Below are 25311 nucleotides of genomic sequence, written 5' to 3'. Positions count from 1 at the left end.
TTTGCAGTCTGCCGTATAATTGGGTTGTGTTTCAGTCCTTCAATGTCACAGGTGATGGAACTGAGCTCAGCCAAAAAAAATGGAGCAATTACTTAATAATTGACTTTGGAGGATCCATCTTACCATTTGTCATATCCTGTATTTCCATTGGTCTTTTGATTGTGTCCCTCGTGAGACACACCAGACACCTGGGCAGCAGAGGTTCGGGGTTCAATGACAATCAACGGGACATTCACCATAGTGTCATTTGGAACATGGTCTGCTTCCTCTTCTGTTTTGTTCTTTATTTTTTAGCTCCTATCTTGTTAGCTTTGAGCAACATGTTTAATAGTAATCTACTTGCTCTATTGTGCTTTAATTTTTATGTTGCCTTCCCGAGTATACATTCTGTTTCTTTAATTCTCAGCAACAGAGAGCTAAATAATGCCCTTCTTACTGTTCTACGCTGTTCATGGCTAAGGGATAGAGCATAGGAACAGATATATACTATTGTGCTTACAGCTAGACACTGTGGGGCATCTTTGGTGCAATGCACTGTATATAGTATAGGCTGAATAGTAGAATATTTTTTTGTAAACAAACAGTAAAATAAATATAACCCATAACATAGTTTTACATTGACGTAGTGCATGAGGCTATGCTTTGTAAGGGATACATTGTATATTAAGATAAGATAAGATAATCCTTTAATAGTCCCACAGTGGGGAAATTTCAGCATGTTACAGCAGCATAGTAATACAGATACAGGATAATACACAGTAATATATTACAGAAGTAGACATACATAAGCTGAGAAGAGAAGATATACTAGGAGTCCATGGCAGCTAAGGAAAAACAGAAGAGAAAGAGGAAGACCTCATGGTCATCATCATAATCATTAGTTCTCTGTGCGGAGTGTCTTCACTTGGTCTGATGTAGATTATACAGCCTGGTCGCGGTTGGAAGGAAGGACTTGTGATAGCTCCTTCTCACACTTGGGGTGAAGCAGACGGTCACTTACAGTGCTGCCAAGTCCCATCAGGGTCCCATACATGGGATGGGATTTATTCTCCCACATGGAGGTCACCACAGACAGTATCCTTCTGTCACCCACCACCTGTACTGGGTCCAAGGGGCTCCCCAGGACAGAGCTGGCCCTCCTGATCAGCCTGTCAAGTCTATTTCTGTCCCTGGTTGATATACTGCTCCCCCAGCAGGCCACACCGAAAAAGATGGCTGAAGCAACCACAGAGTTGAAAAAGGCCCTAAGAAGTGTCCCCTGGACTCCGAAGGCCCTCAGCCTCCTGAGCAGGTAGAGTCTGCTGTGGCCCTTTCTGAGCAGCGCCTCCAGGTGATCAGCCCAGTCTAGTTTATTATTGAGGAGCACGCCCAGGTACTTATAGGTCCTGACTATCTCAATACATGTTCCTTGGATCATCACCGGGGTCGGAGCACTTCTCCGTTTACTAAAGTCCACCACCATCTCTTTGGTCTTCCCAGCATTAATCCTGAGCTGGTTCCGCTGGCACCATTCAACAAAATCCCAGTTTAAGTCTCTGTATTCCCTATCGTCACCATCAGTGATAAGGCCTACTATAGCAGAGTCATCGGAGTACTTCTGTAAGTAACAGCTGGATGAGTTGTGCCTAAAGTCAGCAGTGTACAGTGTGAAGAGAAATGGGGCAAGAACTGGACCTTGTGGTGCCCCCGTACTACAGATCAGTGTCAGACTATTAACTAGGAACATTGATAGTGTTGATGTAATCAAGCCTTTATTTTGTATTCTGATGTTTAATATGATTATATATGTATACTGTATATCTTAAGATGAATACAAATATTCCCCCACTGCATGTTTAATTGTATGCTATAGTTATGAGGATACCAAGCATGTGTCAGGTTTCGTGACAGTTAATAAACAGAATTTATTTTAAAAAAAAGTCCTTGTACTTTTTCCTTTTGTGCTTGAAATTGATCACAATAACTTTATGTTCATTAAAGGGATTGTCCGGGATAAATTAAATGTTATAAACTAATCTAAACACCCTCCCCCACCTCCCTTCTAAATGACTTATCGTACCAAAAATATTTAATTACCTAGATCTCCAGGTAGTCATGTGACCGCCCAAGGCACATTTTCCAGTGATATTCCTTTTTCCAGTTTCCAGAAATGGAACGTCAACTAACGTACTAACCCCCCCACCCCATCATACTTAAAAGAGCCGGAGTGCTGGCTACCGCGCATGCCAGTATTCTGACTCTATAGTGCAGGTGTGGGCTGCTGGCAGACATCAAGAATGGGAGGTGCTGATTGTTAGGACAGTGCGGCAGGTGTGGCCAAGGGATTGGGTCGCAGCCCGTTCCTCTGTCGTAACATCTTGCTGGCTGTCACCTCCTCCTTGTTACTGGCAGTCCAGCATAGCAAGGGTTAATTCCTGGGCAGGCGGTGGGGGCGCGGTCGGTCTTCTGACTGACAGTGGTGTCAACCAATCATCACCTGGCTTTGGCAGCTGGGCTTGCTGATCATATCTGCCCCCCCTCCATTTAAGCAGTCAGGTTTGTCTACTCGCTGCCCTAGTCTCATTTCAAAAACGTTATTGTGTGTGCAGCTAGTGGTGTGATAGTTGCACTAGTGTCTTGTCTGTTTAACCTTGCAGCCAGTGTGTTTCTGTAGTGTATTTTATGTTTGTGGAAGTGGGTGTCCCTTCCCCAATTTATCCATTATCTCTTTCTCCGCCTGTGCACTCGGCTAATAGGCATTATCAGGTAGCTCAGTGAAGCAACTGAGGGCACACAGTCTGAGTCTAGCACAGGCGTGTTAGCTAGACTCTGGTTCTTATAGCGGCTGCTCTGCAGAGGCCGCCTCTGTAACGTTAACAGAGAAACCCCCAGATGGTAGTGTAGCCCAGAAGTGACGCTAACTGCCAGGTCCAGCTCACACCAGGGGAGTTCCGTGGTTCAGAGCCCAGTTGGGCTCTGCAGGTTATTGTTTATTTATTTTAGTTCACCTGCTGATCATAACACTGATCCCCCAGATGAAGTAATATCCTGTACCCAGAAGGCCTTGTTTGGAATACAGGTAAGTATTATGGGGTGTAGGGGATTGAGTTAGTTAGGAAGGCCTAGTAGTGGGTGGGTTAGGTAGGGAAACAGGGAGGCAATGTTAGTGAGAAAGTTCTCTGTAGAAATGCTCCACTTTACTAATTTTTATGACTATTTTTAAGTCAACATAGACAAATGTCATGAGGCATCTACACATTTCACCTAGAAGGGTATTCCATTCCAAGTTCATAGGTATTAGTGCAAAGATTCTTGCACTTTTCTTGGAAGGCTTTCTACAAGAATTGGGAGTGTGTCTTTGATGAGTATTTATGAGGTCATACACTGATATTGGGACTGGTGTTTGTTGAGGTTAAGGTCAATGCTCAGTGGGGGACAGTCAAGTTTTTCAATACCAAACTCCCTAAACTATATCTTTATGCACTGGAGCAAAAAAATATTTCACCAAAAAGGTCATCAAAAAGTAGGAAGCATTCAATTGTCTAATATGATGAGTTTGTTTAGGCCAATAGATGTAATTCTCAGCATTATCTCTCTTCGATTACACTTTACACTTGGTACATTGTAGTCAGGTAAGTAATTCATGGCATTCACCAAACCCAGACTGGTCCATCAGACTTTGCATGATCAGCTCTCCATAGAACGCGTTTCCACTACTCCAGAGTCCAGTGGGACATTGCATTCTGCAAGTTTGGAACTGTCATTGCAGTTATTAAATTAGTAGAGTCTTAACTGTTATGCACTACGCCCCTCAGCACCCCCACCCCCATGTGACTTGGAGTTGCTGTTAAGCAGTTATTGTAGCGGTGACTTACTATTACAGTACTAGGCTGGAATTCGATGATCTCTAGAGAACCATCCATTACGCCCCCAATGTCTTCAAAGGTGACTGTTGGGTGAGGGGCTGGATTTTATACACATGGGGGCAATGGGACTAAATTAAATACCTGAATTCAATGGTGAAGAGTTGGGGACCTTTAATTTTTTTCATGTAGAGTATTTTTAAATCCCATAATGAAATTTTTATTGAAAAACAATATGATGTATACACATAGCGTAGATCAGAGATGTGTATATATATATATATATATATATATATATATATATATATATATATATATATATATGGTTGTACACTACATTCAAGCCATTTTCTCACTTTGGATCACACAGGTATGACGTCTATATCATCAATGCATTAAAATAGCATGGAAAAGATCTGTTCCATGTAGGGTTGAGCAATCAGGATCGGAAAAGATCGGATCCCAATCGGCGATCGAGCAAATTTCATGATTGGGATCGAGATCGGCTGGAAAATGATCAAAAATCAGATTTTAAAAATGATCCTGAAATCTCAAAATTGCCTCAACCCTACTCCATAAACATGAAATAACAAGGTTGAGCGATCAGGATCGGGAAAGATAGGATCTCGATCGGCAATTGAGCAAATTTCATGATCGTGATCGGCTGGAAAATGATCGGAAATCGGATTTTAACAATGATCCTGAAATCTAAAGATCGGCTCAACCCTAGTTCCATGCCATTCTATCTGTACTCTACAGCTATGACATGGGGCATGAAAAAACTAAATAAACTAAGGGTGCTTTCACATCACATTTTGTATGTCCGCCTGACTGACACATTTTTACAGCTGTTTACCTTATAAAAACGTGACAGTCAGCGGACCCATTGACTCCAATGGAAAAAATAAATAAATACTCCGTTGTGGCTTGAAAATGTCCCTCTCTGTTATTTCAAATGGACAGAAAAGCGTATACTACTACAATTTTCTGTCCTTTACCCACAGCAGATCCTTGATGGACCGTTTTCCTTTTCCTTCACTTCTCTATGTGAACGGCTGCCAGACATCTGCAGCAGCTTATGCATCCTGTTATACTAGTCCGTTTATGAGCCCGCCCCTCCCCCATTAACTACAACTCCGCCCCTTGTGCATGGACGGAAGAAGAATGAGAAGCCGAAGGAGAAGGAGAGGAACTTTTCAAAATGTAAGCACGATCTCCCCCTCCTCCTCTATCCTCTCCTCCCTTCCCTGGTCACAGCACTAAAGATTCTGTCATTGTGATCCCTAGTAGAGATGAGCGAACACTAAAATGTTCGAGGTTCGAAATTCGATTCGAACAGCCGCTCACTGTTCGAGTGTTCGAATGGGTTTCGAACCCCATTATAGTCTATGGGGAACATAAACTCGTTAAGGGGGAAACCCAAATCCGTGTCTGGAGGGTCACCAAGTCCACTATGACACCCCAGGAAATGATACCAACACCCTGGAATGACACTGGGACAGCAGGGGAAGCATGTCTGGGGGCATAAAAGTCACTTTATTTCATGGAAATCCCTGTCAGTTTGCGATTTTCGCAAGCTAACTTTTCCCCATAGAAATGCATTGGCCAGTGCTGATTGGCCAGAGTACGGAACTCGACCAATCAGCGCTGGCTCTGCTGGAGGAGGCGGAGTCTAAGATAGCTCCACACCAGTCTCCATTCAGGTCCGACCTTAGACTCCGCCTCCTCCGGCAGAGCCAGCGCTGATTGGCCGAAGGCTGGCCAATGCATTCCTATGCGAATGCAGACTTAGCAGTGCTGAGTCAGTTTTGCTCAACTACACATCTGATGCACACTCGGCACTGCTACATCAGATGTAGCAATCTGATGTAGCAGAGCCGAGGGTGCACTAGAACCCCTGTGCAAACTCAGTTCACGCTAATAGAATGCATTGGCCAGCGCTGATTGGCCAATGCATTCTATTAGCCCGATGAAGTAGAGCTGAATGTGTGTGCTAAGCACACACATTCAGCACTGCTTCATCAAGCCAATACAATGCATTAGCCAGTGCTGATTGGCCAGAGTACGGAATTCGGCCAATCAGCGCTGGCCAATGCATTCTATTAGCCCGATGAAGTAGAGCTGAATGTGTGTGCTAAGCACACACATTCAGCACTGCTTCATCAAGCCAATACAATGCATTAGCCAGTGCTGATTGGCCAGAGTACGGAATTCGGCCAATCAGCGCTGGCTCTGCTGGAGGAGGCGGAGTCTAAGGTCGCTCCACACCAGTCTCCATTCAGGTCCGACCTTAGACTCCGCCTCCTCCGGCAGAGCCAGCGCTGATTGGCCGAAGGCTGGCCAATGCATTCCTATGCGAATGCAGACTTAGCAGTGCTGAGTCAGTTTTGCTCAACTACACATCTGATGCACACTCGGCACTGCTACATCAGATGTAGCAATCTGATGTAGCAGAGCCGAGGGTGCACTAGAACCCCTGTGCAAACTCAGTTCACGCTAATAGAATGCATTGGCCAGCGCTGATTGGCCAATGCATTCTATTAGCCCGATGAAGTAGAGCTGAATGTGTGTGCTAAGCACACACATTCAGCTCTACTTCATCGGGCTAATAGAATGCATTGGCCAGCGCTGATTGGCCAGAGTACGGAACTCGACCAATCAGCGCTGGCTCTGCTGGAGGAGGCGGAGTCTAAGGTCGGACCTGAATGGAGACTGGTGTGGAGCGATCTTAGACTCCGCCTCCTCCAGCAGAGCCAGCGCTGATTGGCCGAATTCCGTACTCTGGCCAATCAGCACTGGCTAATGCATTGTATTGGCGTGATGAAGCAGTGCTGAATGTGTGTGCTTAGCACACACATTCAGCTCTACTTCATCGGGCTAATAGAATGCATTGGCCAGCGCTGATTGGCCGAATTCCGTACTCTGGCCAATCAGTGCTGGCCAATGCATTCTATTAGCTTGATGAAGCAGAGTGTGCACAAGGGTTCAAGCGCACCCTCGGCTCTGATGTAGGAGAGCCGAGGGTGCACTTGAACCCTTGTGCACCCTCAGCTCTGCTACATCAGAGCCGAGGGTGCGCTTGAACCCTTGTGCACACTCTGCTTCATCAAGCTAATAGAATGCATTGGCCAGCGCTGATTGGCCAATGTATTCTATTAGCCTGATGAAGTAGAGCTGAATGTGTGTGCTAAGCACACACATTCAGCTCTACTTCATCGGGCTAATAGAATGCATTGGCCAGCGCTGATTGGCCAGAGTACGGAACTCGACCAATCAGCGCTGGCTCTGCTGGAGGAGGCGGAGTCTAAGATCGCTCCACACCAGTCTCCATTCAGGTCCGACCTTAGACTCCGCCTCCTCCAGCAGAGCCAGCGCTGATTGGCCGAATTCCGTACTCTGGCCAATCAGCACTGGCTAATGCATTGTATTGGCTTGATGAAGCAGTGCTGAATGTGTGTGCTTAGCACACACATTCAGCTCTACTTCATCGGGCTAATAGAATGCATTGGCCAATCAGCGCTGGCCAATGCATTCTATTAGCGTGAACTGAGTTTGCACAGGGGTTCTAGTGCACCCTCGGCTCTGCTACATCAGATTGCTACATCTGATGTAGCAGTGCCGAGTGTGCATCAGATGTGTAGTTGAGCAAAACTGACTCAGCACTGCTAAGTATGCATTCGCATAGGAATGCATTGGCCAGCCTTCGGCCAATCAGCGCTGGCTCTGCCGGAGGAGGCGGAGTCTAAGGTCGGACCTGAATGGAGACTGGTGTGGAGCGATCTTAGACTCCGCCTCCTCCAGCAGAGCCAGCGCTGATTGGTCGAGTTCCGTACTCTGGCCAATCAGCGCTGGCCAATGCATTCTATTAGCCCGATGAAGTAGAGCTGAATGTGTGTGCTTAGCACACACATTCAGCTCTACTTCATCAGGCTAATAGAATACATTGGCCAATCAGCGCTGGCCAATGCATTCTATTAGCTTGATGAAGCAGAGTGTGCACAAGGGTTCAAGCGCACCCTCGGCTCTGATGTAGCAGAGCTGAGGGTGCACAAGGGTTCAAGTGCACCCTCGGCTCTCCTACATCAGAGCCGAGGGTGCGCTTGAACCCTTGTGCAGCCTCGGCTCTGCTACATCAGAGCCGAGGGTGCGCTTGAACCCTTGTGCACACTCTGCTTCATCAAGCTAATAGAATGCATTGGCCAGCACTGATTGGCCAGAGTACGGAATTCGGCCAATCAGCGCTGGCCAATGCATCCCTATGGGAAAAAGTTTATCTCACAAAAATCACAATTACACACCCGATAGAGCCCCAAAAAGTTATTTTTAATAACATTCCCCCCTAAATAAAGGTTATCCCTAGCTATCCCTGCCTGTACAGCTATCCCTGTCTCATAGTCACAAAGTTCACATTCTCATATGACCCGGATTTGAAATCCACTATTCGTCTAAAATGGAGGTCACCTGATTTCGGCAGCCAATGACTTTTTCCAATTTTTTTCAATGCCCCCAGTGTCGTAGTTCCTGTCCCACCTCCCCTGCGCTGTTATTGGTGCAAAAAAGGCGCCAGGGAAGGTGGGAGGGGAATCGAATTTTGGCGCACTTTACCACGTGGTGTTCGATTCGATTCGAACATGGCGAACACCCTGATATCCGATCGAACATGTGTTCGATAGAACACTGTTCGCTCATCTCTAATTATTACAAAAGTAAAGAAAAAGATTTGCTCTTCTCTAATGAAAATCTTCAAGGGAAAGCTTGAGGCTTAATGTGCAAGGTGATGGAATAGACATTCTGAGAAGACAGGGGATATAGGTTACCTTTATACCGGACTACCCTTTAGATCAGTGTAAGAAGTGGTTAAGTCTATGACGGGCTAATAATAGTGATAAGTCACTCTCGGGTTATAGTAAAATCTCTCTTAGTAGGACATTTTTGCATGAAAGCTTAACCGGAACATTCAGTCAAGTTACCAGAGAATTTTGCATCTACACAGAAAATATATTCTAATTTCCAAGTCTGGATATTTTGATGTCGATTTCTATTAGCAGCGTTATTGTCAGTAAGTAAGGCTATTGAAGACTCCTTGATTTTTACTTGCAAACATGAGGAGAACATACAAACTCCTTGTTGTCTTGGCTTCAAAACCAGGACTACAAAGTATCACTGCTAACCTCTAAGCCACTATTTTTGTAAATATAAAAGAAATTAAACATTTTTCTGTGTTTGAGAGATTTTCTTTAACCATCTTAGTGGTGAAATCTGTTACCTTGATGGGTTACTATTAAATTCAGGAATGTTCTATAAACTGCTATTTGTCAGAAACCAAACCAGGATTTCCATATTTGTGGCCGGGTGTTACTGTTCTGTGTACTAATATAAAAAAATAGTGTTTTAGCCATGGAACCGCTAGATTGCAGATCACTGCAGTGAGGTCCACAAGCCTCTGGGCAGCCGTGTGTCTGAGCAAGCTGCAGTACTGCACTAGTGCGCACAGGGGCAACACACATACATCAGTTGATTTCACTGGAGTAAAGAGACGGTGCCGCTCCCAATGTGAACAGGGCTGCAAGGAGAGTACTCTTCCAGTTAACTTCACTGGCGAGTGTGCTTGTGCAGCATTCAATGTGGACTGGCTGCAAGGGGAAATTCACTCCAGTTAACTTCACTGGGTGTGTACAGGTTGAATGTAGATTAGGTGCAATAGCCGAGCACCAGTAAGGCTACTGGGAAGACTGCACCACAGTTTAGGCCGCAGCCAGTCTGCCAGGGGTTAACGACACCCTTGGTCAGAAACACAAACAAGGACTCCTACACCAACTGGGAGTGACTATGGAGGTAGACAGAGCAGAAAGGCTACCTGCAAACCTTACCTGCCGCCAGGTGCCACAGACTGGAACAACGTCTGCTGCTCCCAAGCCCTAGTGTGGATCTGGTGGTTCAGGATTTACAGGTACTAGCTAAACAATCCCCAGATAGGCAGAGGTGACCCCACACAGAGGCCTAACACTGACCACCTGCCTAAAGCTGGAACCTAGCCCTGCGCTCTCATTCCCCAGTTTGGGTTTTAAATGTGAGCGCCAGGCAGTGGAAACTCAAACTATTTAAAGGGAAGTCCCCACCCAGCAGGGCGGTGCCCATGATCTCCACGGGCATGCTCCGTGTGGTCAAAACAGGACTTAGCCTTTGAGCAGCTCCACAAAGTCCGAGCATGCTCAGTAGGGAAAAAACTGGACATATTCTCCAGTCGTCTCACTGTCCGACGACGAGGGCGAGGGCTGGACCGGCCCGCAGGTGGCGCTGTGCGCCTGAAGCCAAACCTGCGGGACCCCATCCTAGCACCGGGTTATCAAGGAAAGACATTACATGTATGAGAATATAATTCAGTTACAATAAGAAAATCATGGCTGGGTTTAAAACCATAGAAAGTCTATGTCTATGTATAGTATATACCTAGTTACATATTCACTTCCATTAGAGTTTTGATGAATTAGAGGATATATCCTGCTCCTCACTGACCATGGCTATCAGTCATTTATGAAGGAGTTGGAGTCAGGATCCATAAAATTAGAGTAGGGTCAGGGGATAATCATACACATTAGGGAGAGTGTGTGCCTACATAGGCGTATGGAGACTTACAAGTCATTCCTGCTCCGCTAGGGATCCTGGGTAAAAAATATGCAAATATATTCTCCAGAATGTAATTAGGAGAACAGTGCCTCTGTATGCTGCCCTCTAGGGACAACCCCCTTAACATCATCCATGACTCAGTTAATAAGCCTACTGACATGATGCGGGGTTTATTGCCAAATTAGTATTTCTATTCCAAAAGGAACAGATTCCCAGGAATAGAAATACTAATTTGGCAATAAACCCCGCATCATGTCAGTAGGCTTATTAACTGAGTCATGCATGATGTTAAGGGGGCTGCCCCTAGAGGGCGGCATACAGAGGCACTGTTCTCCTAATTACATCCTGGAGAATAGATTTGTATATTGTTTACCTAAAATTAGAGGAGTCAGAGTTGGGGTTTGATCAATTGAGTCTATAGCCCTGCCAGCCTGGAAGTTATGGTGTATTATTGAATACAGTCCTATGAAAAAGTTTGGGCACCCCTATTAATCTTAATCATTTTTAGTTGTAAATATTTTGGTGTTTGCAGCAGCCATTTCAGTTTGATATATCTAATAACTGATGGACACAGTAATATTTCAGGATTGAAATGAGGTTTATTGTACTAACAGAAAATGTGCAATATGCATTAAACCAAAATTTGACCGATGCAAAAGTCTGGGCACCTCAACAGAAAAGTGCCATTAATATTTAGTAGTTCCTCCTTTTGCCTCTAGTTGCTTCCTGTAGCTTTTAATCAGTTCCTGGATCCTGGATGAAGGTATTTTGGACCATTCCTCTTTACAAAACAATTCACGTTCAGTTAAGTTTGATGGTCGCCGAGCATGGACAGCCCACTCTGAAATAATCTGAAAACAAAGATTGTTCAACATATTTGTTCAGGGGAAGGATACAAAAAGTTGTCTCAGAGATTTAACCTGTCAGTTTCCACTGTAGGGAACATAGTAAGGAAATGGAAGACCACAGGGACAGTTCTTGTTAAGCCCAGAAGTGGCAGGCCAAGAAAAATATCAGAAAGGCAGAGAAGAAGAATGGTGAGAACAGTCAAGGACAATCCACAGACCACCTCCAAAGAGCTGCAGCATCATCTTGCTGCAGATGGTGTCACTGTGCATCGGTCAACAATACAGCGCACTTTGCACAAGGAGAAGCTGTATGGGAGAGTGATGAGAAAGAAGCCGTTTCTGCAAGCATGCCACAAACAGAGTCACCTGAGGTATGAAAAAGCACATTTGGACAAGGCAGCTTCATTTTGAAAGAAGCTCCTGTGGACTGATGAAACAAGGATTGAGTTGTTTGGTCATACAAAAAGGCGTTATGCATGGCATCCAAAAAAAACAGCATTCCAAGAAAAACACATGCTACCCACTGTAAAATTTGGTGTAGGTTCCATCATGCTTTGGGGCTGTGTGGCCAATGCCGGCACCGGGAATCTTGTTAAAGTTGAGGGTCGCATGGATTCCACTCAGTATCAGCAGATTCTTGAGAATAATGTTCAAGAATCAGTGACGAAGTTGAAGTTACGCCGGGGATGGATATTTCAGCAAGACAATGATCCAAAACACCACTCCAAATCGACTCAGGCATTCATGCAGAGGAACAATTACAATGTTCTGGAATGGCCATCCCAGTCCCCAGACCTGAATATCATTGAACATCTGTGGGATGATTTGAGAGCGGGCTGTACATGCTCGGCGACCATCAAACTTAACTGAACGCAAATTGTTTTGTAAAGAGGAATGGTCCAAAATCCCTTCATCCAGGATCCAGGAACTGATTAAAAGCTACAGGAAGCGACTAGAGGCAAAAGGAGGATCTACTAAATATTAATGTCACTTTTCTGTTGAGGTGCCCATACTTTTGCACTGGTCAAATTTTGGTTTAATGCATATTGCACATTTTCTGTTAGTACAATAAACCTCATTTCAATCCTGAAATATTACTGTGTCCATCAGTTATTAGATATATCAAACTGAAATGGCTGCTGCAAACACCAAAATATTTAGAACTAAAAATGATTAAGATTCATGGGGTGGCACAAACTTTTTCATAGGACTGTATGTTGGGTTCATATAAATTACTTTTGTTCTATATATGTTTTCTTTTTTTTTTTTTGGTCAAGGGATATACCATCTCCCTCTTTCCAGTCACACTGGTATAGTTCAAATAGTTGTGCTAATGCTTGGTTCACATCTGCATTCGGTATTGCATTCGGGGAGTCCGCATGGGGACCCCCTGAACGGAATACTGAACGCTACTGCAAGCGGTTTGCAGAGAAAGCACACAGACCCCATAAACTATAAAGGGGTCCGGGTGCTTGCCATGAATCATGCGGACAGGATAGTAGAATCCTGCGGAGATCTGGCGGCAAGCACACGGACCCCATTATAGTCCCCATTAAAGGTCAATATATTGTCTGCAGATATAGTTTTGCTTTCACTGTTTCCACTCACCACATTAATCTTAATGTGTTTTTTGTAGATTAGAGATCACGTATCATGCAAATATAGATGAGATCTATGACTTATAACCTGGCAGAGTACAAGGTACAGACTCATCTACACATAAGAGCTGGAGGTGTGTGAAGGCTTTGTAAAGACTCCTGGTGATCAAGTATGACTCCTGGATATGTCGAAAAGATTGCGGAGTTTGTTTTAACTGCAATGTTTTCCCTTTTGGTTGCCATTGGAATTCTTCTCAATGTGTTCATTGTTATTGTAAAAGTGAAAAGCTGGAAGAAATCGCAACGTCTTCAGACCATTGATATCATCCTCACCAGTCTGGCCATGCTGAGGATCCTACTTCTATCTTTATACATTCTAGTGACTATTTATAATCTGTATGGTTTGGCAATATTTCCTATAGACACACATCCCGAGTTTACGATCACTCTGACAATCGCTTTGGAGTTCTGCGGTCTGTGGTGGGGCTCGGTGCTTTCTGTCTTCTACTGTGCGAAGATCACAAACTACAGCAACAGACTCTTCACGAGACTCAAGAGGAACATCTCCAAGATGGTCCCCTGGCTGCTTCTCATCTCAGTCGTTCCATCCATTGGCTTCAGTTTGCCTTACAAATGGGTTGTGATGTCTTTTCGGAACTTTAACGGCACAGGGGGTCAACCAAGAGTTCCTACGTTTAACTGGATCAATTTCTTAATCCTTCGCTTAACAGGATCCGTCTTACCGTTTGTCCTGTCCTGCATTTCCATTGGTCTTTTGATTGTGTCACTCCGCAGACACAGCAGACACCTGGCCAGTAGGGGTTCGGGGTTCAGTGACGCTCAACGTGACATTCACCTTCGTGTCATTCAGAACATGATCTCGTTTCTGTTGTTTTGTATTCTGTATTTCGTAGGTTCTAACCTGTTCCCTGTGAGCGTAATCTTCAAGCAGCCATCGCTTACTATACTGTGCTTTACTACGTGCGTAATATTTCCGAGTATACATTCAATTTCTTTAGTTGTCAGCAACAGGGAGCTAAATAATGCCATCCTTACTGTCCTACGGTGCTCATGGATGAGAGGTCGGAAGACACAAATGTCATGACCTGGTTGTTTGTATATGTTGGTGTGTGTGTCGGCTGGGGATTTGATCCGGGCTCCTATGTTCTGCCGGTGGTTGCTTTACCACTGGACCATCTGGTGTGGTATTGGTGTCAGTCCTTTTAGCATACTTGAGGTTCCAGGAATCGAACCTCAGGTGTTTAATATTGCCATCATCCTATGGGAGGATTCTGGGGCCTTTTTAAGGAAGAGGGCTGGCTCCACATGTTGCCGGTTTTCGTGGTTTACACCTTAGGATTCTTGGCTCTAGGAGGAGGATTGTTTTGGTGAAAGTTCCAGCAGATTAGGAAGTGGTGTGAGAGTTGCCTGTTGTTTGTATCTGGTTTGTTCCCTCACACTTCATCTCCACCCTATCCTTCTGCTCTGTGTGCCTGGCACTTTCTTGTGGTTTGAGAGGTTTTGGGTTCCAGTGTTTTCCCCAGTCCTGTGTTTACCCTTTCCTCACCTCTCCACTGTCCCTCTCCTCATCCTCTTGTTTTGTTTTGTGTTGTTCTGCGTGTCCGTTGTCCAGCGCCTCCCAGCCCGTTTGTCTGTCTGCAGCTTCACCTGGATTTCTGTAGGGGTCCCACCTTAGAAACCCCAGTCCCTAGCTCTCCTATAGCTCTTGCCCTATCTGTCTGCTAGGTCATCGTGCTAGAGAGCCAGGAGTTGTCGGAGCCAAGACTAGCTTGGGGACAGCTGACCACCACCCGTAGGCAGGGCCTAGCTAGCCGCCGTAGTGCCAGGGATAGTCTCCTTCCCCTGTTTCCTTAGCGGTACAATCTGCAGTCCGGAATCTGGGTCTGGACTCAGACACGAACGTAACAATAAATCTCTTAGTAGGTAAATTATAGTAAGAAGTTCTAATAAATGTAACTAATATCAGACCTCTTAACATGATGTCGCTATGTGAGGTGCGTCAGGGGAAATTGAAATTTGTCGTAAATTGGTAAGCTTTTGGGGTATAAATAATCTAGTATCGATTGATTATAATAGAATTTGTAAAAATAGTCCACCATTTATTAATTTATGTTATAATTAGAGATGAGCGAGTAGTATTCGATCGAGTAGGTATTCAATCGAATACTACGGTATTCGAAATACTCAATCAAGTACCACTCGCTATTCGAATGGAAACATTTGATGCAGAACCAGCGTTGGTTGGCTGAATGCTATACAGTTGGCCAACCAATGCTGGTTCTTCTCCTACCTTTAGAAGTCTTCTCCATGCAGCGACCCCGCGGCGTCTTCCAGCTCTGAATTCACTCTGCCAGGCATCGTGCCTGGGCAGAGCCGACTGCGCATGCCCACGCTACAAGAAGATGGCCGCTTTGATTGTAAGCGGCCATTTTCTTGTAGTGCGGGCATGCGCAGTTGGCTCTGCCCAGGCCCGATGCCTGACAGAGTGAATTCAGAGCCAGAAGACGCCGCGGGGTCGCTGCATGGAGAAGACTCCTCGGAGAATGCAGCCCGACCCTGACTCGTGGACTTGGTAAGTTCAGTTTGATCGAATGTTTCCTACCCCTAAAACGAGCATTTTCCCCCCCATAGACTATAATAGGATTTGATATTCGATTCAAGTAGTCGAATATTGAGGGGCTACTCGAAACGAATATCGAATATCGAGTATTTAACTACTCGCTCATCTCTAGTTATAATTATACAAATTTAAGGAAAAAATATATCTTTGTACCATAGACACAAAACATAAAAACAGAAAGTTTTCTGATACAAAGTATATAAAGGTGTTTTCCGTTTTTATTAGACTTAATTAGACTTATTTATTTTATCTGATTTTATTTTTTATTGTGATTTATTAAGATTGTCATTTTGTTATTAACATTTACATTACATTATTTAACATTCAAGTTGTGATTTTTAACTGTGATAGAGTATGTAAAAATATTTCATTTTTTAAAAAAAATTTTGTTACGTCTTAGTACTGTATTAGTCAATAAGATAGATAAAAATTGAGAGTCTTCAGTAGTATAAAGATACAAAATATATAACTGTGATTTTACATGTAATTTATATAATGATTACATATAATAATAAAATATAATTTATTTAAAAACTGTTGAACGTATTTTGGGTTTATTTTTTACAGTTTTTAGCATGCAATTTTAGGGGGGGGGGGGGGGGTCTATGACCAGCCACAATATCAATGTATAGAATCTCTCATAAAATAGTGCAGAAATAATTAAAAAAAAAAAGAAGATTTGAAAAACAAAAATTTGTAAATCCCTCTTTTCCCTAGAATACATACAAAACTAGAAAATTTACTGTGACACACAAACATATTAGGTATCCCTGTGTCTGACGGTGCCCGGTCTACTGAATATAGGGGATCTGCAGTGCTCCTGTTCCGTCAGGAAGGGGGTAATAGGAGCACTGCAGATCCCCTATAGTCAGCCAGACTGAATTCCAAGTGGGGGAAGAAAAGAACAGTCCTCAAGCTCAGGGAAGGGGCAGACAGGCAACCAAAACACCCCCTCCCCTTCCCCAGCACCTACTGCACCCAAAAACTCCGGCCATTTTCATTTTTGAAATTTTCCAGTAGCTGCTGCATTTCCCCCCTCGGCTTATACTCGAGTCAATAAGTTTTCCCAGTTTTTTTGCGGTAAATTTAGGGGCCTCAGCTTATATTCGTGTCGGCTTATACTCGAGTATATACGGTAAATATAATTAGTTGCTGCCTGAATATTGTAATAGTCTCATTAAATAAGATTTTCGATCAGTAATTTTCCTAAAATCTTCAATCACCTCTACAGCTTTACCCAAGGACTTGCCATGATCTTCCAAAACTAGTAGAAAGTTATCTGTATTAGTGTTGAGCGAATAGTATTCGAATGCTAGATTGGAATACCTCCGCTGCCATAGGAATGAATGGGAGCGGCCGATCGCGAATGGGTTAAGCGCCATCCGCCGGCATCTGCAGCGAGCAGGCCGCTCTCATTCATTTCTATAGAGCGAGGTATTCGAAACTAGAATTTCAAAAACTATTTTCTCATCTCTAAACTCTATATAATACATCTGCATCTTCTCCTCACATTTACCATATCTCCAACCTTATCTGCTAACATATTCATTATTTGGGCTATGGGGCCTTTTTCTGGGGTGAGTACGAGCGATTATAAAGATCATTACTAAAAGTATTTAAGTAGGGGCCACACGGTGGCTCAGTGGTTAGCACTGCAGCCTTGCAGCGCTGGAGTCCTGGTGTTCAAATCCCGCTAAGGGCAAAAAAACATCTGCAAGGAGTTTGTATGTTCTCCCCGTGTTTGCATGGATTTCCATCCCATATTCCAAAGAGATACTGATAGGGAAACATGTACATTGTGAGCTCTATGTGGGGCTTACAATCTACATTAAAAAATAAATAAATAAAAGTATTTAAGTATCTGTGTATTATGACTAGGTTCACACTAGAGTACGTCTATCTGTTGTTCTCACCCATCTGGGGACTGGAACAACAAATAGGAGGACACTACATCATTGGTTGTGTAATGGGATACATCAGGGTGTCCATTCTTTTAAACAGAAACCCCTGGATGAAAAATAAAACGTGCAGGACTTTTTTATCCAGCGATTTTTGGATGCACACTCCAAACAGAGACTCCAACACAGATGTGGATGTAGCCTAACTTTCTCTTCTGTTTGGCTTCTGCTGTAAAATTAAAGGTAGTTCAACACCAGAGTATCAACCCAACCCCACAGATAGATAGGTTAGAGTCATCTGAATCAACCAGTGTTTCTCCACCCATGAACCAGAAGTGAGGACCCCAGTGTATGCTAAGTGGAGACCCAGGGGAGGTGGGGAAACAAACAGTTAAACCCTCATCTGAACTTGGCATCCTTACAGCACCCGGTGCTTCCTCAGGGTTGTCTTCCAGGATCTTCTTGCCTCCTGGCTGACATCACGCACCCAGCGGTCACTTGGACGTATGCCCAATCACAGTGATGTCACCGATGAGATCCTGATGGAGATTTGGACACTTCAAGGATGACCAAAAGAGATGAAGAAAGCTGAGTTTGGGTGTTTATTATGTATCCACACCTTCCCTGGGCTTCCACTAATTATACTTTTGGGACTAAAGAGACGCTTGAGTGCAACAGTTTCACTTCTGGTTCATGGTAAGCTTATTTAACTCAAAACAAATATTTGGGCTGAACTATCCAAACCAGAAACAAATCTTCAGAGGTTCACCCATCTCTAATTCTTACCGTATATACTCAAGTATAAGCCGACCCGAATATAAGCCGAGGCCCCTAATTTTACCACAAAAAAACTGGGAAAACTTATTGACTCTAGTATAAGCCGAGGGGGGGTAATGCAGCAGCTACTGGAAAATTTCAAAAATTTCAAAAATTAAAATGGTCGGAGTTTTTGGGTGCAGTAGTTGCTGGGTGCTGGGGAGGGGGTGTTTTGGTTGTCTTTCTGCCCCTTCCCTGAGCTTGAGGACTGTTTTTTTTTTCCCACTTGGAATTCAGCCTGGCTGAATATAGGGGATCTGCAGTGCTCCTATTAACCCCTTCCTGACGGAACAGGAGCACTGCAGATCCCCTCCTCTTCCTGGCACCCTTAGTGGCTGCCTCGATACAGGGCTCCAAGCTTGGAGCAACCTTATCTTTCTTTTCTCACTCTTTTTCTCTGTATCTTCCAAAATCCTGTAACCAAGAAACTAGCACTATGAATTAGCAACTATAAATCGAATGGAAGACCCTGTGGAGTTTTTTTGTTCCTTTTGTATCTATTGTTAAAGCATGGACAATGACTGAAGACCTGGAGCACATGTGCCTGTTACCATCCCCCCCAGGACACCATGCAGCATGGAAGAAAACCTACATGGAAGTGTGGACTTCTTCGTTCAAGGAGATGATTTCTGGCGTCTATTGCTGATGTGTGAAGATGCTACAGCTGACTGGTATTTCTTTCTATTACTGTGGACACGTGGGACTCTGTTACAGCCTTGAAACCTACCATCACCCACCTACCCCAGGAGCTATGGAAGCTTGGCAAGAGAGCAGCACCATGTATACCTGGATGGCTTCAGACCTCTCTGGGCAGTAGAACACAGTGGTAAGGAGGAAGGAGGAGGAGGGCTTGTGATGAAGGATATTTGGGGCATTTTTTTTGTGGTTAATGGACAATAGTGCTGATGCAAGATACCGAACTATCAGCTGTGAGCAGGAGATCTCACCACCTACCAAAGGAACTACCACATGTTATCATGATAGCTGCATATGTCCCCCACCTCTGCAAAAAAAAAATGTTTCTCTGCCTGTTATATCTACATGCTGTGACCTCCTCCTCGTGTCATCCAACCACATTCGGCTGTATTATTAACATCACTCCACACAGAGAAGTAAATGATCCTGCAGTGTGTCTGTGTTTCTTTCGTTTTAGTTGCTATGATTCATAGGATTTCTCTATCTGCCATGAGCTTGTATGTGTTTTCTCTCTTGTTATATACTACTGTACATATATGAAACTGTATCACTGAAATTTCCCCATTGTGGGACTATTAAAGGAATATCTTATCTTATTCAGTAGACCGGGCACTGTCAGACACAGGGATACCTAATGTGTATGTGTGTCACAGTCATTTTCTACTTTAATATGTATTCTAGGGAAAGGAGGGATCTATTTTCTTTATTTTTTTTATTATATTTTTTTTAAAGCTTCTTTTTTCCCACTATTTTATAGGAGATTCTATACAATACTATTGCGGTTGGTCATAGACACCCCCCCCCCCAAAAAAAAAAAAAAAAAAAAAAAAAAGTTATACCTAATAAAGATTTGTATTGTCTACATAATTATTGGCATCTGTTGACACAATTTAGTCAATGGAAAGCTGAGGAGTGGTCTGTGTATAGTCTATTAGAGGATGGGCGAGATTTGTTTCGTGAATATTTGTAAAGTGCACCCTCAAATTTTGTTGCAGTCCAAACTGTAGGTGCAATTGTTACACTCTCTTCAGACCCCAGAATACAAGACAAGAAGAGGCCCAAGGGAGATATTGTCCAAATAATAAGCACTGATACTCATCTTTCCTCACCTCTCCTGGGTGTCGGGTCTCCTTTCCTGACATCCAGTCTTCACCCCTGGCCTCTTATAGAATCTTCTCCGATGCCATGAACCCTGGGATTGTCAGTCTGTGACTGGGCCAGTGGTGGGTGGTAAGCTAGAAAAAGCCAAAAGAAGATTCAAGAGCCTGCAGGTAAAGTCTGGATGGTAAGTAAAAAGACTGGATGTAAAAGACAGCTGAGTAGCATTGTTTTTTTTATATATTGTCCATACATCCCCCAGGCCCTGCTTATTATACTGCAGGGTCTGAAGAGACCTAGAAAACAATAATGATTTGTGGGTGGCAAATCAGATTTTTCGAAAAATTTATTAGAAACCCAACCTGTTACAAACTTGTTCACTCATCTCCAGTGACAAGCAAAAATATGTTCTAGAAGCAAAGGGTGGACAACTTGTATACTATCTAGACTCAAGGACTGGATAGAAGTAGATTGGGGAGTTGGAGGGCTGGCACTAGAAACTGGCACACTCTCTACACTGTCTACCAATAAGTATTTGGACACCTGTGGTCTGAGCGGCATGAGCGGCAAATACAGCCTCAAGCCTGAGGGGCAAGCTTTCCACAAGTCCTTGTATGGTGGCTAGTGGTTTTTTTTATTCCATTCTGCTTGGAAAAGACAGGTAAGTTCTTTCACAGATTTTGCATGGCTGCTGCACCCCTTAGTTCAGCGATCCAACCCGTCCCAGAGGTGCTCAATAGGGTTCAAGTCTGGGTTGTGGGCAATCCAATCGGTTAACCTGATTGTCACTATACCAAGCCATGGCAGACCTCACAACTAGAGATGAGCGAACAGTGTTCTATCGAACTCATGTTCGATCGGATATTAGGCTGTTCGGCATGTTCGAATCGAACACCGCGTGGTAAAGTGCGCCATTACTCGATTCCCCTCCCACCCTCCCTTCTTTTTTGCTCCAATAACAGCGCAGGGTAGGTGGGACAGGAACTACGACACCGGTGACGTTGAAAAAAGTAGGCAAAACCCATTGGCTGCCGAAAACATGTGACCTCTAATTTAAAAGAACAGCGCCGCCCAGGTTCGCGTCATTCTGAGCTTGCAATTCACCGGGGACGGAGGTTTCCGTCCAGTTAGCTAGGGCTTAGATTCTGGGTAGGCAGGGACAGGCTAGGATAGGAAGGAGAAGACAACCAACAGCTCTTATAAGAGCTAAATTCCAGGGAGAAGCTTGTCAGTGTAACGTGGCACTGACGGGCTCAATCGCCGCAACCCAGCTTTCCCAGGATCCTGAATGGAATACACTGACAGTGTATTCCCGTATACCCGATATATACCCCCGATACCCTTTCCAACGGTGTGCCCCCCCACCTTCACCCCAGAAATACCCTGCAAGTCCCCTAGCAATAGAATTGGGGCTATATACACCCACTATTTTTACTACTGGTATACAGTGCCATTGTCTGACTGGGAATTCAAAGAATATATTGGGGTTACGTGCACCCACAATTTTTGCTACTGCTATATAGTGCCAGTTTCTGACTGGTAATTCAAAGAATATATTGGGGTTACGTGCACCCACAATTTTTGCTACTGGTATATAGTGCCATTGTCTGACTGGGAATTCAAAGAATATATTGGGGTTATGTGCACCCACAATTTTTGCTACTGCTATATAGTGCCAGTTTCTGACTGGGAATTCAAAGAATATATTGGGGTAACGTGCACCCACAATTTTTGCTACTGGTATATAGTGCCATTGTCTCATTGGGAATTCAAAGAATATATTGGGGTTATGTGCACCCACAATTTTTGCTACTGCTATATAGTGCCAGTTTCTGACTGGGAATTCAAAGAATATATTGGGGTTACGTGCACCCACAATTTTTGCTACTGGTATATAGTGCCATTGTCTGACTGGGAATTCAAAGAATATATTGGGGTTATGTGCACCCACAATTTTTGCTACTGCTATATAGTGCCAGTTTCTGACTGGGAATTCAAAGAATATATTGGGGTAACGTGCACCCACAATTTTTGCTACTGGTATATAGTGCCATTGTCTCACTGGGAATTCAAAGAATATATTGGGGTTATGTGCACCCACAATTTTTGCTACTGCTATATAGTGCCAGTTTCTGACTGGTAATTCAAAGAATATATTGGGGTTACGTGCACCCACAATTTTTGCTACTGGTATATAGTGCCAGTTTCTGACTGGGAATTCAAAGAATATATTGGGGTTACGTGCACCCACAATTTTTGCTACTGGTATATAGTGCCAGTTTCTGACTGGTAATTCAAGGAATCTATTGGGGTTATGTGCACCCACAATTTTTGCTACTGCTATATAGTGCCAGTTTCTGACTGGGAATTCAAAGAATATATTGGGGTTATGTGCACCCACAATTTTTGCTACTGGTATATAGTGCCAGTTTCTGACTGGGAATTCAAAGAATATATTGGGGTTACGTGCACCCACAATTTTTGCTACTGGTATATAGTGCCAGTTTCTGAGTGGAAAATCCCCAAATAATTTGGGGATTCATTCACCCTACATCTCAGGCTCTTGCCATATTCACCCAGGTTGTCAGTGCTGCACCAGCTCGTTCCCAGACAGCTCGGCCCGAAAAACACGTTACCTATATAGAGGATTTGGACAATGAAGACAACATGTTCTAAATCTAATGTCTGCACCTTCTCCAGAATTAAAATAAAGGCAGCGTTTAACTTTCAAATAGCACTGCACAAAGGAAGATCTTATCAGCTTGTCTCATGACATGCTACTGAAAAGTGTCATTTGTGTATCTTAATGTAAATATAGATGTATAAGCTTTTTGGGTTTTAGGCACTGCCAAGTTATTTATTACCACCCGCTCCCTTATAATGATGATGATGCCAAAGTCACTGTGGGTGTTCAGAGCTCACACCTTTGGTTGACATTTGTCTTGCTCTCTGTCGGTACCAGCTGTCTTTTTGGATACCGTAAAGTTATGTTGACTTTATTAACAGCTATAGAAGCTTTAGCCAGGTTGTGACGGTGTGTAACCCTAACAACACTAAGTGGGATACACATTAATAGTCAGTCTATGTACGCTAAACGTATCACTGAAGTAATTTTTTTTCCCTCTCCCCTAATATAAGAAAGGAACAGACATTAGACCTAGACCGGGGTTCGAGGCTTGTAAAAATCCAGTATTATTTGTTCTTCATGATGTGAAATATGTGTTGAAAAGCAACCCAAGATGAAGTCAGCCATGTGTGCCAGTGTGCTACTTGGCATGCCTTTGCTGGCCCCAACTGTAAGGGTCACTCTCCATTTCCTCCATTTTCCACTCCCCTTCACACCATTTGTGGTGAAGCAATGGGATGCACTGAAGTGCACCCTCTAGCCTCGTGTGGGACAGGGACATCAGATGCCACTCCAACCCCCTCGTCTTCCTCCGCCAGCCAACGGTGCGAAGATGAGAGGAGTGTGCTCTGAATGTTTTCTGCCTAGCAGAGGCTAGTTCTCACTTACGAAAATGGCCCCACTTTGACCTGTATATCAGGCACAATGGTGTAGGTTTCAAAGAAACATGGCACCAACAAGTTGGAAAACGTGGGCCATGCATGGACCGTGTTTGAGTCTGGCAAGCTCCAGATCTTCTACCAGGTTCCAGCCATTATCACAGGCGCAAAAATGCCAGGCCCCAGGTGTAGCAGGGAAAAAAAAATGCCATCTCAGCCAGGATGGCATCCCTGACCTTGGAGGCACTGTGCTGTCTGTCCCCCAAGCTGATCAGTTTCAGCACGGCCTGCTGACATCTCCCCACGCCAGTGTTACAGCGTTTGCCGCTAGTAGCTGGGGTGGAGGTTGCAGCATCGTAGGGTTTCAGTCTACTCCTGCCATGAATTTTGGCCTGGGAGAGGAGATAGGCCACCCCAGTTTGCACCCGGGGAACAGACTCCACCACATTCACCCTGCCTGTCATTAAAGATAAGCACTGCAGCATCCCTGACCACAGGCGCTTGTCCATGTGTCGGTGGTCAAGTGGACCTTGCAGCAAAGCGCAGAGCTCTGGGCCCGACTGATGTTATGGGACACATGCAGGCGCAAGGCAGGGACAGCACACCAAGAGAAGTAGTAACGGCTAGGCCCAGCATAGGGAAGTGCCCCAGCTGCCATCTGCTGACGGAAGGCCTGGGTCTCCAGAAGCATAAACAAACACCAACATCTCCAGGGCCAGCAGTTTATCGATGAGGCTGTTAAAGGCTTGGGCATGGGGGTGGGTTGTGTTGTACTTCTGCCTGCAATGAAAAGCTTGGGAAATGTGGAGTGGCTGGGAAGAGGCGCATGATGGTGCAGGCCAAAAGGGCGCATGAGGGTGAACTCCCCAATGTGTCAGAGATAGGTGTGTAGGTGTCCTTGCATCATATACTTGCACCATATTTGGCTTTGGAAGTTAATTTTGTGCCAAAAAGTGGTTAAGACAGCGATCCCTCAGCTACTCCCGTTACACTGTCTAGTGAAATTACCATCTTTGGAAGTGGACACCACTTGTAAGATCCCAAAGGAAGCAGGCAAGAGATGTGCAGTGCAGAAAAAAAGATGAGAAAATAAGTGTAGGCTGTAGAGCACAGAGGGATCGGAGAGGACAGAGCTGGTGTCGGCCAGGTATTCCCACAACATGCGCCTATACTTGTCCCTCCTGGTGACACTAGGCCCCTGAGTGGCAGTAATTTGTCCAGGGGGGCCATTAACGTGTTCCAGACCTAGGAATAAGTCTTCCAACAGGGTAGAGTTTTGCATGCCTTTGCTTCTACCCACTGTTTTTGTTGAATTAGCTTCCCTCCACATCTACACTGCTTTAGCCCCTAAACATCACCCCAGTTTATGCCTTTGCTTCTACCCAGGTTTTTTGTTGATTTAGCTTCCCTCTACATCTACACTGCTTTAGCCCCTAGACATCACCCCTGTCCATGTGGGGTCGGTGGCCTCGTCATCCACCAACTCCTCTTCCAATTGCGCACTGGCCCCTTACTGCAAACCGTATATGACCACAGCTTGCCCTGATGGCAACTGTGTCTCATGATCCCCACTTAGGTCCAGACAAGTCGGTGGCAGGTCCAAAACCCCCAAATTGGAAGGAAATAGCGGATGCTGCAGTATTTCTAACACCTGTTCCTGGTGCTCGGGCCTGGTCTGTGTTGTACCCTGCACCCTGCTTAACGCAGCTGCCATATCCGAAGTTGTGCTGAGCGCATGCTAAT

General features: G+C 44.5%; 1 protein-coding gene across 1 annotated transcript; it reads left to right on the top strand.

Annotated features, from left to right (window-relative positions):
- The first annotated feature begins 13087 nt into the window (after window positions 1–13087).
- Window positions 13088–14020, top strand: LOC142196958 (taste receptor type 2 member 7-like). Its single transcript, XM_075266931.1, has one exon. It carries the CDS (start codon window positions 13088–13090, stop codon window positions 14018–14020), a length of 933 nt encoding a protein of 310 aa, XP_075123032.1.
- Window positions 14021–25311: the final 11291 nt, after the last annotated feature.

The sequence above is a fragment of the Leptodactylus fuscus genome, chromosome 3 (genome assembly GCF_031893055.1).
Source record: "Leptodactylus fuscus isolate aLepFus1 chromosome 3, aLepFus1.hap2, whole genome shotgun sequence".
Classification (NCBI taxonomy): domain Eukaryota; kingdom Metazoa; phylum Chordata; class Amphibia; order Anura; family Leptodactylidae; genus Leptodactylus; species Leptodactylus fuscus.
This window is presented reverse-complemented; position numbering and strand designations above follow the sequence as displayed.